We start from the raw sequence: 13184 nt of genomic DNA on the forward strand, positions 1-13184 counted from the left end.
TAATCTTAGTTACTGATCCTTGTGAAAATGAGGGTGTGAGCAGAAGGAAGAATATACTAGTTTCCTAGGAGCGTTTCTTACTTACTTTTTGTCATGAATGTTTAAAAAGAAAAAAAGAGAACAAAAAGCAGAAACCATGTTTTATTTATCTTCAACTTCTCTTACACCCTTCTAAGGAGAAATGTACAATTATAGAATGGTGAACGTGAAGTAATATGCGGTGTTAACATTATGGTTATGTAAAATTTTGTTGTATAGCAGGACTAAAATATCTGTACTCAAAAAATATAGAAAAAATTGAGGAAGATACAAATAAGTGGAAGTACATACCATGTTTATAAATTGGAAGAATTAATAATATTAAAATCTCTATACTATCTACCCTGGCTGGGTAGATCAGTTAATTTGAGAGTGGTCCCACACACTAAAAGATTATAGGTTCAATTCCCAGTCAGGGAACATACCCAGGCTTTTGCTCCCTGGGCATGTATGGGAGGCAACCATTAGATGTTTCTCTTCCCCTCTTCTCTCTCTCTCTCTCTCTCTCTCTCTCTGTCTCTCTCTCTCTCTCTCCCCCATCTCTCTCCCCAATCAACATATCCTCGGGTGAGCATTAAAAAACAAAAATCTCCATACTACCCAAAACAAAATATAGATTCAACACAATTCCTATCAAGATACCAGTGGCATATTTCATAGAACTAGAACAAATATTCCAAACATTTCTGTGGAACTACAAAAAACCCCTTCAACAATCTTGAGAAAGAAAAACAAAGTAGGAGGTATCACACTATGTGAAATCAAACTATATTACAAGGACATTGTAATCAAAACAGCATGGAAATTGCATAAGAACAGACTATAGATTAATGGAACAGAACAGAAAGCCAGAAATCAACCCATACCTTTATGGTCAATCACTATTTGAGGAAGGAGGCAAGAATACACAATGGAGTAATCACAGTCTCTTTAATAAATGGTGTTGGAAAAATTGGAAAGGTACATGCAAAAAATGAAACTAGACCACCAATTTACACCATACACAAGAATAAACTCAAAATGGGTAAAATACTTAAATGTAAGTTGTGAAACCATAAAAACCTTAGAAGAAAACCTTGGTAGTAAAATCTGACATCACTCCTAGCAATATTTTTACTGACATGTCATTGAACAAAGGAAAAAAAAGAAAACAAAAACAAATGGGACTACATCAAACTAAAAAAACTCTTGCACAGTAAAAGAAACTATCAACAAAATAAAAAGGGAGCTCACTGTATGGGAGAACATATTCACCAATAACACAATAATAGGGAGTTAGTTTCCAAAGTAGAAAAAGAACTTATATCACTTAACACCGAAAAGATAAACAACCCAATTAAAAAAAATGGGGGCAAAAGACATGAATAAATACTTCTCCAAAGAGGACACATAGATGGCCAATAGATATATGAAAAAATGGTCAACGTCACTAATGATCAGGAACATATAAATTAAAACCACAATGAGATATCACTTCATGCCTGCCAAAATGGCTATCATCAATACATCAGCAAACAATAAATGCTGGTGTGAATGTGGAGAAAAAGGAACCCTCACACACTGTTGGTGGGAATGCAGATTGGTGCAGCCACTGTGTAAAAGAGTATGAAATTTTCTGGAAAAAAAATTCAAAATGGAACTTCCTTATGACTCAGAGTTTGCACTTTTGGGAATATATTTGAAGAAACCTGGAACACTAATTTGAAAGAATATATGAATCTATATGTTCATTGCAGTGTTATTAACAATAGCTAAGATCTGGAAACAGCTGATTGCCCATCAGTAAATGAGTGGATAAAAAAGCCCAGGTACATTTACACAATGAGATACTACTCGGTCATAAAAAAGAAGGAAAACTTACCTTTTTCCAAAGCCTGAATGGACATATAGATTATAATGCTAAGTGAAGTAAGCCAGTGAAAGAAAAGGAAGTACCATATGATTTTATTAATATGTGGAATCTCATGAACAGAATAATTTAACAAATAATAGAAACAGAAACATAGATGCATAGAACAGATTGACATCTGTCAGAGAGGAGGGGTTTTAAGGGCTGGGAGAACAACGGTTAAAGGTATTAAAAATATATATGTGTGTTATCTAACCCTACAACTTAAAGAAATAGAAAGAGAACAACAAGAAAAGCCCAGGGTAAGTAGAAGGGATTAAATAAATGACCAGAGTGGAAAGAAATGACATAGAGACCTAAAGCAATACAAAAGATCAATAACACCAAGAGCTGGTTCTTTGAAAGGATAAACAAGATTGATGAATCTTTAGCCAGGCTCACCAAGAAACAAAGAGAGAAGACCCAAATAGACAAAATCAGAAACAAAAGACCCACAGAAATACAAAGGATCTTCAAAATATACTATGAACAAATCTACTCCAACAAACACGACTACCTGGATGAAATGGACATATTCCTAGAAAAATACAATCTCCCAAAAACAATCAGGAAGAACCAGATGATCTGAACAAGCCAATAACTACTGATGAAATTGAAGCAATATATATAACACAAACAACAACAACAACAAAAAACTTTCAGCAAACAAAAGCCCTGGTACTGATGGCTTCACAGGGGAGTTTCACTAAACATTCAAAGAAGAACTAACACCTATCCTCCTTAAACTATTACAAAAATTTCAAGAGGAAGAGACACTTCCAAGCTCTTTCTTTCTATGAGGCCAGCATTATCCTAATCCCAAAACCAGATAAAGACACTACAAAGACAGACAATTACAGGATAATATTGCTGATGAGCATAGATGCTAAAATCCTCAACAAAATATTAGTAAATCACATACAGCAATGCATTAGAAAGATCATGACCAAGTGGTATTTATTCCCAGAATGCAAGGCTGGTACAATATCTGCAAATCAACAAATGTAATACAGCACATTAACAGACTGCAAGACAAAAAGCAAATGATTATGTCAATTGATGCAGAAAAAGCATTCAACAAAATCCAACACCCTTTTTTGATAAAAAAAAATCACAGCAAAGTGGGAATAGAAGGATAATACCTCAACACAATAAAAGCTTTATATGACAAAATTACAGCCAACATCATACTGGATGGGTGAAAACTAAAACTATTTCCCCTAAGAATAGGAACAAGACAGCGATGCCCACTTTCACCACTCCTGTTCAACACAGTACTGCAAGTGCTAGGCATAGCGATCAGAAAAGAAGAAATAAAAGGCATTCAAATTGGAAAAGAAGAAGTAAAATTGTCATATTCACAGATGACATGTTATTGTACATAGAAAACCCTAAAGATTCCATAAGAAAACTACAAGATTTAACAAATGAATTTGGAAATCTAGCAGGATACAAAATTAACACCCAGAAATCTATGACATTTTTTATACACCAATAATGAACTAACAGAAAGAATTACATTACAATCCCATTTACCAATGCAACAACTACAACAACATAAGATATCTAGGATTAAAAAACCAAGGAGGAAAAAGACCTGTACTTGGAAAACCATGGGACATTGAAAAAAGATATAGAGGAAGATATAAACAAGTTGAAGAAAATTCTGTGTTCATGAACTGGTAGAATCAACATCACTAAAATGTCCATACTAACCAAAGCAATCTATAGATTCAATGTAATCGCCATTAAAATACCAAATGCATATTTCAAAGACCTAGAACAAACTCTCCAAAAATTTATATGTAATTAAAAAAAAGACCCAGGTAGGCACACCATGCCGGAGAAAGAAGAACAAAATTGTAGGGATCACAATACCAGATATCAAGTTATACTACAAAGCTACTGTAAACAAAACATCCTGGTACTGACACAGGAACTGACATATAGCCCAATGGAACAGAACAGAGAACCCAAAAATTGACCCAAGCCATTATGTTCAATTAATATTTGACAAACGAGGCAAGAGCATACAATGGGGTCAAGACACTCTCTTCAATAAATCATGTTGGGAAAATTGGACAAATATATGCCCCTAAAATTGAAACTAGAGCACCAACTTACACCTTATACAAAAATAAACTCAAAATGGATAAAAGACATAAATGTAAGATGGGAAAACATAAAAACTTAGAATGATCCATAGGCAGCTAAATATCAGACATCTATCATAGCAATATGTTTACCAATACATCTCCTAGGACTATGGAAACTAAGTTGAAAATAAACAAACAGGACTATATCAAAATAAAAAGCTTTTGCACAGCAAAAGTAACCATCAGCAATATAACAAGAGAGCCCACTGCATGGGAGAATATATTTGCCAATGATACATCTGATAAGGGTTTAATCTCTAAAATTTATAGGAAACTCATACAACTTAACAAAAGGAAGATAAACAATCCAATTAAAAAATGGGCAAAGGAACTAAATATACACTTCTCAAAAGAAGACATACAGAAGACCAAGAGGCATATAAAAAATGGTCAAAGTGATTAATCATCTGAGGAATGCAAATCAAAATGATAATAAGGTACCATCTCACACTTGTCAGAATGGTTATGATCAACAAATCAACAAAGGACAAGTGCTGGTGACGGTGTGGAGGAAAGGGAACCCTTGTACACTGCTGGTGGGAATGCAGATGGGTACAGCCTCTCTGGAAAACAGTATGTAGCTTCCTCAAAAATTTAAAAATAGAACTCCCATTTGACCCAGTAATCCCACTTCTAGAACCATATCCCAAGAAACACCAATCAGGAAGAATATATGCACCCCTATCTTCATAGCAGGGCAATTTACATTAGCTAAGATTTGGAAACAGCCTGAGTCCCATCAGCCGATGAGTGGATTAAAAAACTGTGGTACAACTACACAATGGAATACTACACAGCTGTAAAAAGGAAAGAACTCTTACCATTTGCAACAGCATGAATGGACCTGGAGAGTATTATGCTAAGCAAAATAAGCCAGTCAGAGAAAGATAAGTATCACATGCTCTTGCTCATTTGTGGAATGTAATGAACAACATACTGGTAAACTTATGAAGAGAAATAGATCCAAAGACGTAGAAGCTTTGAACAAACTTTCAAACCTCAGAGGGAAGGCAGGGGCGGGTTGGTGGGGGATAGAGATCAACCAATGAACTTGCATGCATATAAGCATAACCTATGGACACAGACAATAGGGGGATGAAGACCTGGACTGGGAGGTGGAGGCCGGCTCGGTGAGGTAAATGGGACAAAAAGGTGACATATGTAATAGTTTCAACAATAAAGATTTAAGAGTAACAAAAAATAAAATAAAAAGAAACCAGGAAATATACTTCAGAATTAAAAGAATACCTGAGTATACCTTTTGCAACAGCACAGCATACCTTGAGAATTATTCAAAGAAGATGTATGTAATCTAATAAGCAAAATGAACTAAGCCGGGATGTGGAGGTATTGAGCATAAAAACATAAAATAAAAACAAAATAAAACTCATGGACACAAACAACAGTGTGGTGATTGGCAAGAGGGGTAGTAGGGTGGGAGTGGGGAAGGTATTGAGGGGTGATAACTGGTTATGGAGACATTATTGGGGATGGGGAACACATAAAACAGTGTACAGATGGTGTGCTGTAGAACTGTACACCTGAAATCTGTAGAATTATATTAAATAGTGTTGCCCCAATAAAGTCAATATAAAGGAAAAAAATGGGGACATTTTACTGAAAGTAAAGCAATTCGACTAAAATATTAAAAATGGAAATTTCAAGGTAACTGTTATGCTCCAGGTGCAGAGTAACCAATCTAGATTGGAGGAGACTATACTATTCCAGGAGAAGATTCTTCAAGATGATAAAATTGCTACACTGCCACATGTGTATAAATGTATTGAGAGGATATATATACAACTGTGGAAGGGTTTGAGGATAAATTAATAGTAAATACATAGAAAATCAAGCAAGCAAACTTAGAAAAACTAAGTAAATTATGAGCTCCGAGGAAACAATACAATGTTATGCAGAAAAGGACAAATAACATTATGCTACATAATTCAAATATGAAAAACATTTACATAAACATTGAATATCAAACTAATCAAAATTATAAAATAATTATACTGGGAAGATAAGAAGTATACTTTTAGGTGAAACCCTTGGTAATTAATAAGATATTTTGAAACATATTTTTAAAAACCTCACATTTCATAGTAGGAAATCAATCAATAATGCTTAGCACTAAAAAAAAAAAAGTAGTGATAAAAACAGATATGAGAGAGACTGTTGGTTTTTCTCCAATATCTGCCTTCTCTCTCTTCCAGAATAAAAGAACTTATATTGGCTTCCCTCAATATAACTGCATTTGTAGCTTCCCTTGCAATTAGTATGACCAAGTCATTAGCCAAAGGTAGGTAAGTGAATGCGTCTTGTGACAATTTCTGGGAATCCCCTTTCTGGTACATTTGTTGCCCCTTCTTTCTCTCCAATTTTGTCATGCTGCCTGGACCATACATGCCATAATTTTGGACCTTGGGGACAAGGAATATATTATAGAGATGGCATATTGGAAGATAAAAGGTACCAAAGTCTTTGAGGATTTCACAGGGCAGAACTGCTATGTCAGTTCTAAATTGAATATCCCTGAATTTGTACATGGAATTGAAATATCTTGTATAAGCAACTGTTATTCTTAGTCCTTTTGTTACTCACAAACAAGACTACTACTAATTAATACAGCACATTATTTATAGATGGAGGTATATACCCAAAAAAATCACCTAAAAGAGCGAGAAGTGGTTGACTCTGGCTATTGGAAAATGGTAGGAGGGAAGGAGTGGGAAATGTTGTGTTTTTTGTTTTGTTGTAGCAAGTTCTATAGAATTTGACTCCTTAAATTATGTGCATGCATAACTTTGAATTAAAAAATAAAAATAAGTGACAATTACAACAAAAACACGTGTTCTTCACTTTTTTGTCTTTGTGTTTGGCTTTTACTTTAACTCCTCATACCAAAGTTCTATTCCATTTTCTCTTCAGTCATTTGTATTCTCATGTTATCCCTCTAGCTAGAGTTTGAGCACCTTAAAAATAGAAAACGTGGATCCAAGATGACTGCTGACAGGATGGTAGGTTCAAGATAATGTGTGAGAGAACAAAAGCAGAGTGCGTGGATGTGCAGGAAGTGTCTGTATTTGTGAGAGCAGGACAGCCATATTCCATAGGACTGTAGGGGGATGGCGGACCAGAATCCCCTAGCCAGGCAGCATCTACTACTACTGAAAACTCTCTCGGAGCAGCTGACTCTGCTGTAGTGACTGTGCCATCTTGAAGGGGAGACCAGCTGTGATCGGAAGCCCAGCCTTACCTTCAACAGGGGAGACCTCAGATACCTCCCGGGGACCTACAACCACAATGCCCAGGGACCAGATGCCTCAGCTGCAAACCCACGATCACCAAGACTCCAGTCTCCCTGACTACGGGCATCTAAAAAGTCTGTCCAGTGGGAGACAAAGCAGTGCTGAATATGCGAACAGGCCCTGCCAGGGCCTTCTCACAGAGCAGCTAAAAGGAACAGCTGAATTGAAAAACACTCACCCGGAATTGGCGAATTAAACACAGCTGGTGAGACAATCCATGGATGGAAAGGTCAGATATCGCCTAGAGAAAGTCAACATGTAGGAGAGAGAGAGCTACATAACCAGACACCCTGAAAGGAGCAATCATGGGGAAACAAAGTAACAGCCTGCATCAAAAAAAAGGAGGAATGGCCAGAAAAGGAAGTAAATGAAATTGAGTTAAGCAATATGTCAGAGAAAGAATTCAGAACAATGGTCATAAGGACACTGAAAAGGTTGTAAGACAAATTTAACAATATGTGTAAGAACCAAGAGAAAATGAAGAAGAACCAAGAAGAAATGAAAAATGACATTGGTGTAATAAAGAATTCAATAGAAAGCATCAACAGTAGACCAGAAGAAGTGGAGGACCGCATCAGAGAGCTAGAAGACAAGGTAGGAAAAAATACCCAAACAGAGCAGTGACTAGAAAAAAAAAATTAAAAACAAACAAACAAACAAACAAAAAAACAACAGGAGGAGAGTCTAAGGGAACTTTGGGACAACACGGAATGAAACAATATCTGCATAATAGGGCTACCAGAAGGAGAGGAAACTGAGAAAGGACCATAAAACCAGTTTGAAGCTATATTGACAGAAAACTTCCCTGACATTGGGAAGAAAAAACTCACACAAATTCAAGAAGCTGATAGAGTACTAAACAAGATGAATGCCAAAAGACTGACACCAAGACACATTATCATTAAATTGGCAAAAACCAATGAAAAAGTAAGAATCTTAAAGCCTGCCAGAGAAAGACAAAAAGTTACCTACAAAGGATCTCCCATTAGACTATCAACTGATTTTTAAACAGAAACACATCAGGCCAGAAGGGAATGGGATGAAATATACAAAGTCATGCAAAGCAATTGAGCATCGGTGGGACAAAGTTAAAAGAGCCATCAGGCAGCTGGTTCCACAACCATCAAATCTCACAGAACTGGACAGTGCTATTCATCAGGCATGGCATCAGATTTTTCGCATCATCAATTTTCATCATCTCGTGGAGTCAATGCCAGGAATAATTGCCGCAGTATTGAAGGCAAAAGGTGGCCCAACGAAGTACTGATGGGGTGGTCATAATAATCTATCTGGTCATAATAATCTGGCCATTCAGTGTATATTTCAGATCACCTCATGCAATTTTTACACAATGTACATGAGATATATTTAAAATACCATATGATTGACTCATTTAATGTATACAATAAAATGTTTTTAATATATTCAAAGAGTTGTGCAACAATCACCACTGTTTAATTCCAAAATATTTTTATCATGAAAAAAGGAAAACCTTTGCCCTTTAGTAGTCACTCCCCATTCTTTCATACACCCAGCTGCAAGCAACCACTAAGTTGTCTCTGTAGATGTGCCAATTCTGGACATTTCATATAAATATAATTATACTAGAGGCCTGGTGCATGAAATACATGCATGGTGGTAGGGGGGTCCCACAGCCCGGCCTGTACCTTCTCCAATCCAGGACCCCTTAGGGGACATCCGATTGCCTCTCACAACCTGGGACCAATGGCTCCTAACCACTTGCCTGCCTGCCTTCCTGCCTGATTGCCGCTTACTGCTCCCTTGCTGGCCTGATTGCCCCTAACCACCTCTGCCTCGCCACAAACCCAGAATCCAGGATTCCCTCCTCCGGCCAGTCACAGGCACCCAGGACCATGCTTCCCTCCCTCTGGCTGGCCGCAGGCACCCACTACCCAGGCTGGCTTCACCTGGGCCAGCCGCAGCCGCAGGTGACCATGGGTAGGCGGCTTAACCTGGGCCACAGAAGCTGGTGCCCAGGACTGTGGGGCAGGCGGCTTGTCCCTCTCTTGGGCCACAGGTACAGATGCAGCTGCTGGCACCAGGGACCACAAGGACCGTGGGGTGTGTACATTGTCCCTCTCCCGGGCCACAGGTGCAAGCGCAGCAGCTGGCTCCCAGGACTATGGGTGGGTGGCTTGTCCTCCCAAGCCGCAGGTGCAGATGCAGTCGCTGGCGCCCAGGACCATGAGGACCGTGGAGCGTGTGGATTGTTCCTCTCCCAGGCCACAGGCACAGGTGCAGCAGCTGGTGCCTGGGGCCATGGGATGGGTGGCTTGTCTCTCTCCCAGGCCACAGGCACAGATGTAGCCACTGGCACCCAGGGCCACAGAGCAGGTGGCTTGACCCTCTCCCGGGCCGCAGCCTGGTTGGTCCCCATTCCTCTATCATGAGCTCATTTGTGCCTGGCTGGTCCCCATTCCTCTCGCCTCAGTGTTGAGTGTCTGAGCTGTTAAGGTGTGATGGTGTGACAACCATTTGCATATTAGCTCTTTACTATATAGGATAATATGTGGTCCTTTATGACTAGCTTCTTTCACTTAGCATAATGTTTCAAGATTTATCTATTTTGTAGCATATTTCAGTATTTAATTCCTTCATACAGCTCTATAATAGTCCATTATAGGCATATGTCACATTTTGTTAACCCATTAACTTGATGAACATTTTTTTCTACTCTTTGTTATTATGAATAACACTGTTAAGAAAATCCATATGTAAGTTTTTAAGTTGACATGTGATTCATTTCTTTGGGTTATATGCAAAAGAGTGTAATTTCTCGGTTATATAATTAATTTGTTAAAATTTTAGAGAATGGTTTTAAAAAGTGACTAAAACATTTTACATTTTCACCAGAAATGTATAATGGTTCCAATATCTCTACCTCCTATGCAACAGTGGTTATCTGTCTTTTTTATTCCAGCTATCATAGTAGATACTAAGTGGTATCTGATTGTGGTTTTAATTTTCATAATTACAAGTAATGTTGAACATCTTTTTGTGTGTTTATTGACCATTTGTAAATTTTCTTTGGATAAATGTTTATTCAAATTCTTTGCTTATTTTAAAATTGCATCATTTGCCTTTTATTATTGAGATGCAAAAGTTCTTTATACAGTGTGGATATACATTTCTTCTCAGACATGATTTGAACATATTTCCTCCTATTATATGTTATTTTTTAAAATTTATTGATGCTATTATTTACATAACCTCACATATTTATTAAAGCTTTCATTTAAGATGCTCATCAACAACACCATGAAAATTACTGAAAATGTCTTACCCGAACAATTTCACAGTCAACATTTAATTCAGTTGCAACTGCTTCAATTTTCTCTCTACAGATAGATCCAAGGCTGGTCATGCCATTGTCCCAGTATTTCTTAAGAGTGGCTAAGTCTCTATCACTGAACTGAGTGCGGTCTTGTAGCTGTAGAAAAAATTTAAAAAAAATAGAATAATCAAAGCAAAGACTATTATAAATAGGATCATCATGGCGAGATGTGCTAGGTTAATTTCAATATATACATTTGTTAAATTAATTATGCAATTCTTACTCTGTGTTCCCCCATTTTGAAATGGACATTTTCATGATATTTATAAAATGAAAGAGTACTAGAATAAAAATTTTAGCTGGTAACAATTAAGTGATGTTTGTTGTAAAGGGTGATAATCACACAAATAATTCATGTCATTGTGAAAAAAACAGATACATTTTAAAAAGAAGAGAATTTCAATTACACACAATCCTGGAAAAAACATTTGTTAACATTGTAATGGATATTCTTTCAAACTTTCTTCTATGATATATACATTTACATTCACACTACATATATCCTATCTAATAAAAGAGAAACATGGTAATTAGCCGTACATCCGCTACCCTTCCCATTGGCTAATCAGGGCGATATGAAAATTAACTGCCAGCCAAGATGGCGGCCGGCAGCCAGGCAGCTTGAAGCTAACATGAGGCTTGCTTGCTTCAGTGACGGAGGAATCCAACGTTCCCCGCCTGCCTTGCCGGCCTCTGAGCTTGCAGTTTAAAACAGTGTTACAAATATAGAAGCTAAACAAAACCCCAGAAACCTGCTTTCAGCCAGCCGGGATCTCAGAGCTAGAGTTGATACAGTGTTTCGATTATAGAACCCAAACAAACCAGATACCTGCTTTCAGCAGCAGAGGCCTCAGAGCTGGAGCCAGAGCTAAAGCTGGCCCAGAATAAAAAAAGAAAAAGAAAAAAAAGGAGCAGTTGGGAGCTTCAGTCACCCACCAGCCTGCAAACAGCCCTCAGCCCCTCACCCAGACTGGCCAGGCACCCCAGTGGGGACCCCCACCCTGAAGGGTGTGTGACCAGCTGCAAACAGCCATCATCCCCTCATCCAGGCAAGAAAGGGGACCCCACCCTGATCCAGGACACCCTTCGGGGCAAAGCAGCCGGCCCCATCCATGCACCAGGCCTCTATCCTATATAGTAAAAGGGTAATATGCCTCCCAGCACCGGGATCAGTGCAGCCAAGAGGTCTCCCGGCACCAGGATCAGTGTGACAGGAGGCAGCGCCCAAACCCCCTGATCGCCCTGCGGCTCTGTGTGTGACAGAGGGTGGGGCCACAACCTCCCTATCCACCCTGCTCTTTTCGTGACAGGGAAGGCGCCCCAACCCCCTGATCAGCCCTGCTCTGTGCCTGATAGGGGGGAGCTCCTCAACTCCCTGATCGTCCTGCGACTCTGTGTGTGACAGGGTGCGGCGCCCCAACCTCTCCCCCATGGCCCTGCTCTGTGTGTGATGGGGTAGAGCCATAACCTCCCCATTGGCCCTGCCCTGAGTGTGGCAGTGGCGACACCCCAACCCCCTGATTGACCCTGCTCTGTACGTGACAGGGTACGGAGCCCCAACCCCCTGATCGGCCCTGCTCTGTGCCTGACAGGGGGGAGCTCCCCAACCCTCTGATCGACCCTGCTCTGTGCATGACAGGGTACAGAGCCCCAACCCCCTGATTGGCCCTGCTCTGTGCATGACAGGGGGTGGCGCCACAACCTCCCCATCAGCCCTGCCTTGGCCCTACCCTGAGTGTGACTGAGGGTGCCATCGCAACCTCCGGATCCGCCCTACTCTGTGCATGACAGCCCTGCTCTGAGCCCAACCAGGCTCTGCACCTAAGGATTGGGCCTGCCCTCTGCCACCCAGGAGCAGGCCTAAGCCAGCAGGTCATTATCTCCTGAAGGGTCCCAGACTGCAAGAGGACACAGGCCGGGCTGAGGGTCCCCCTTCCCCCGAGTGCACAAATTTTTGTGCACCGGGCCTCTAGTTTAGAAATAATAGGGTCAGGCACTGGCTAGAATCCTCAGTTGGTTGGAGCGTCGGCCTATGCACCAAAGGGTTGTGGTTTGATTCCCAGTCAAGGTACATAACTAGGTTGCAGGTTTGATCCCCAGTTGGTGCACGTTCAATGTATCTCTCTCACCTGGATTTTCCTCTCTCCATCTCCCTTCCTTTCTCTCTCAAATCAATAAAACTATATCTTGAAGCGAGGATTTTAAAAAAGGGTGGGGGGAAAATCCCCAGGGTCAGGATTACATCACTGTGCTGCCTTTTGATAATTTAATCTAAATTTCCATACACATAGCTCTCCTAAAAATTTTATAATTAATTAAAAAGGCATATAAAAATGTATGAAGATAATGTAGCCCTAAGAAAGCAATCATAGTTATGACTTTAGGGAGTTCCATAATTAGCCTATCCTTTTTGTTCTTAGGGTTTTTAAACCAATAAA

General features: G+C 39.5%; 1 protein-coding gene across 2 annotated transcripts in view; it reads right to left on the minus strand.

Moving 5' to 3' along the window:
* HDX (highly divergent homeobox) overlaps positions 1-13184 on the minus strand; it is a 157051-nt gene that overhangs the window by 54707 nt on the left and 89160 nt on the right. For both annotated transcript variants that reach the window (XM_059679101.1, XM_059679102.1), the window contains one exon: positions 10696-10842. In XM_059679101.1, the coding sequence (XP_059535084.1) occupies positions 10696-10842 (147 nt within the window). The remainder of the gene's footprint in view (positions 1-10695; positions 10843-13184) is intronic.

Source organism: Myotis daubentonii, chromosome X, assembly GCF_963259705.1.
Source record: "Myotis daubentonii chromosome X, mMyoDau2.1, whole genome shotgun sequence".
NCBI classification, from domain to species: domain Eukaryota; kingdom Metazoa; phylum Chordata; class Mammalia; order Chiroptera; family Vespertilionidae; genus Myotis; species Myotis daubentonii.